Here is a 3594-nt window from a genome sequence, read left to right as displayed (position 1 = left end):
TTCTGTCCTCATATTTCATTCACACACACACAAGGTTTACATCAAAACCATCACAGAGCAGATCATCAACAGTCAAGTCATGGTTTGACTGCAGTGAAATAAAGCATTTCATAAAAAGCTTTTCAGTGAGACTTCAGTTCAAAGGGGTAACTTTAAGGTCCCCCTCCAGAACACCCTCTCAAAGGGTGTATAGTATAGCCTACATGCTCCACGACATCCAAAATCCTCCAACCCCAAATGGCACCCTTTTTCCTATAAAGTGCACTACGTTTTACCATAGCCCTATGGGCCATGGTCAAAGTAGTATACTAAATAGGTAATAAGGTGCCTTTTGTGAGAGGGCACATGTTCCAGTCCACAGGCCTGACAGTGAGACTGCTCCCGCTCCTGTGGAACAGCAAGTCTTCTGATTGGGCATCGTCCTACTCTGATTGCCTCTCTGAACTGTCCTCCTCACTCCTTCTCAGCCTCATTCAAGGCCATCCGTTTCAGTAGCTGCCGCTCCTTCCGGTCTCGCATCCGCTCTTTGAAGTATTCCAGCTCTTTCCTCTGTAACACAGATCGTTCAGTCATAATCTACCACTGTCAATCAAAACAGTTATTTTTAAACTTTATTTATAGATGTTCAATTATGAGGACAGAGACATTGACAACAAATACAACATCCTCTGTCCTTCGATCCCCCACCAAATCAAAACAGTTCTTAAAGGGATATTCTACTCAAAATATTATGTTAAATTGTATTGGGAGTGGGATATTCCTTTAATCTCAAATCTTTACCCTCCAAAAGTATCACTATTGGTAGGCATTGATATTTGTCATACTTCATTGTTCCTAAATCAAGAGAAAATGTGTTACTTTTCTTTGGGGGTATTTTTTAACTGCATTGTTGGTTAAGGGCTTGTAAGTAAGCATTTCACTGTAAGGTGAAACGCATGTAACAAATAACACGTGATTTGATATGTTGGCATAATAACATGACATTATTCACACTCACATGCATCTTCTCATCAGGTGGGAAAATCTCCCTCTGAAGGTTGTAGACGAGATCACCATGAAAGAGGAAAGGAAAGTTTAACATTAATGAACATCAGATAAAAACGACTTATGACATGGTCATACACAAAATGTCAGAATTTGCTTTAGTTTGTCAGACAGTACTGTCTACATTTTCAGACTGTCTACACAATCTAATAATGTGTAGCCTAAACAATGTTTAAAGCACTGAAAGAATGAATCAGAGCCTAACAACCCGTTGGGCTTTATTGTGTATTAGCCTCAACAATAGTTATGCATTTAGCAACTGTTGTCTCCGGCTGAAGCAACCTTAGTTCTATGTACTTTTAAAAATGAAATAAAATAAATGAATCAAATCAACCAATCAAATCAAGATAAGACAACACTAACCTTCCTCTTCACAATATATTCTTCAAAGTACTCTGCTTGGTTGGAGATCCAGAACATGGTCACAGGGAGGGACAGATACAGCATCATCTGACCATCTCTTTGTTAGACATGTCACATGACAGTCAATATAATAGATATCAACATTGATTTGTGTATCAGTTACCACTAATGTCATCAGTCAACAATCAGGCAGTTGGTGCTTTCAAGACAACTGGGACGTCGGGAAAAAAACATGACGTCAGTGATCTTCAAGTCGGAAAACTAGAAAGATGCCATTGTTTCCATCTTGGAATTCCGAGTTGTATGCTGCTTCAAAGCGATTTTTCCCCAGTCGGAGCTCTCTCCCCCCTCACAAATATTTGTATTCAAGTAGTATTTTACTGGGTGTACTAAACGGCTTCACAAAACACAGACCACGTGTAACCACGCCAGTCCAGGACCTCCACACCCGGCTTCTTCACCTGCAGGATCATCTAAGACCAGCCACCCAGACAGCTGATGAAACTGTGGGTTTGCACAACTGAAGAAAACCTCCACTGCTCTTCGTCATCACCATATTCTTGCCATGACTGCAGTTTGGCGTCCAACTTCAGGGGGTTAATGCAGTTCCATCTACCGCAGTCATGGCTACCAGACGGCACTCACCTTCCTGCTGCAAATGCTCACCTTCAATGGCCAGTGGCACGCTGGAGAAGTGTGCACTTCACAGACATATCCCGGTTTCAACTGAACTGGGCAGATGGCAGACAGCACGTATGGCGTCACGTGGGCAAGCGGTTTTCTGATGTCAACGTTGTGAACAGTGTGCCCCACGGTGGCAGTGGGGTTATGGTATGTGCGTGCAGGCATAAGCTACTGACAACAAACACAATTGCATTTTAATCGATGGTAATTTGAATACACAGAGATACCGCGACGAGATCCTGAGGCCCATTGTCGTGCCATTCATCCACCACCATTACCTCATGTTTTAGCATGATATTTCACAGCCACGTTTCTCAAGGATCTCTACACAGTTCCTGGAAGCTGAAAATGTCCCAGTTCTTCCATGGCCTGCATACTCACCAGACATGTCACCCATTGAGCATGTTTAGGATGCTCTGGATTGACATGTATGACAGCATGTTTCACAATCTACAGCCTGATCAAGTCTATAAGAAGGCGATGTCGTGCTGCATGAGGCAAATGGTGTTCACAACAGATACTGACTGGTTCTTATCCACACCCCTACCTTTGTTTTATATGTATCTGTGACCAACAGTTCCATATCTGTCTTCGCAGTCATGTGAAATCCATAGATTAGGGCCTAATGAATTTATGTCAATCGACAGATTTCGTTATATTAACTGTAACTCTGTAAAATCTTTGAAATTGTTGGATGTTGCGTTTACATTTTTGATCAGTGTACATATGGAGGACACAGGTCCGGACCTATGTATTTTTTCTAATTTGAAAAATATAAAATAAAGAAAATAATTTACGGGTCACTATCCAAATATCAGTCAGAGCGTTGATCAAAGCTCAGAATGCTTATATTGATCTGACTGAGTTCTAATCGCGCCTGCCTCTTTGCGAATGAGTGGAATCATGAACAGTGGTTTGTTCATTATGTTCGGCTGTGTCCCCCAGATTTGCAGATTTAGCAGCACATTCACAACTCTCTGAAACGGCTAACTCCGCCCTCTCGCGGCACAGGCCAATGGCCTGACGCCTCGATCAGACCGATAGTGTCAATGCATTTAGGCACACCAGAAGTACATTCATTTCCAATCGAACACTGTGTTCGCGTTGGAGAGGCAGTTGCAGTGCATTCTGTGTGGTGCATAAGATGTATTTATCGAACGTACGCATCAAACTGTATGCGTAGATGGCTTGACAGAAATGGTAGCAGAAGGTGAATGTTGAACTTTTGTTGCACACATATCCAGATGATACTGCTGACCATTTTGCGGAATAACGCTATCGGTGTGATCGAGGCATGAAGAGAACTACCCCAGCTCGCAGAAAGCTCAAGTAGACAACTTGAGATGCTGCTGACAGCGTTCACAAGATGCCAGACAAAATACATTCCCCAAAAGAAACAAAAACAGACTGAGAATGAGTGCACAACTGGTAAATAGTCACTTATATATAGATATGTCAGTCACTCAGGTGGCTAGCTGCCGGAAGACTTCTAAGCATTTACAT

At 42.3% G+C, this 3594-nt stretch overlaps 1 protein-coding gene across 1 annotated transcript; it reads right to left on the bottom strand.

The window, feature by feature from the left end:
• LOC106571965 (protein PET100 homolog, mitochondrial) lies at positions 1 to 3594 on the bottom strand. Its single transcript, XM_045720677.2, has 3 exons — positions 1408 to 3594; positions 1002 to 1030; positions 1 to 547 (listed from the first exon to the last, which is right to left on the bottom strand). The coding sequence occupies exons 1-3, from the start codon at positions 1492 to 1494 to the stop codon at positions 454 to 456; spliced, it is 210 nt and encodes a 69-aa protein (XP_045576633.1). The 5' UTR covers positions 1495 to 3594; the 3' UTR covers positions 1 to 453.

This window comes from Salmo salar, chromosome 06, assembly GCF_965601325.2.
Source record: "Salmo salar chromosome 06, fSalSal1, whole genome shotgun sequence".
Taxonomy (NCBI): Eukaryota; Metazoa; Chordata; class Actinopteri; order Salmoniformes; family Salmonidae; genus Salmo; species Salmo salar.
Note: the sequence above shows the minus strand (reverse complement) of the source record. Positions and strands in the feature narration are given on the sequence as shown.

Bases quoted from the DNA above. Each gene is read 5' to 3' on its own strand.
- LOC106571965 (XM_045720677.2), bottom strand. From the start codon at position 1,494: ATGATGCTGTATCTGTCCCTCCCTGTGACCATGTTCTGGATCTCCAAC. The intron at 1,031-1,407 runs GTTAGTGTTGTC...TACAACCTTCAG, and splicing joins AATATATTGTGAAGAGGAAG to AGGGAGATTTTCCCACCTGA. The intron at 548-1,001 runs GCATGTGAGTGT...TGTGTTACAGAG, and splicing joins TTCCCACCTGATGAGAAGAT to GAAAGAGCTGGAATACTTCA.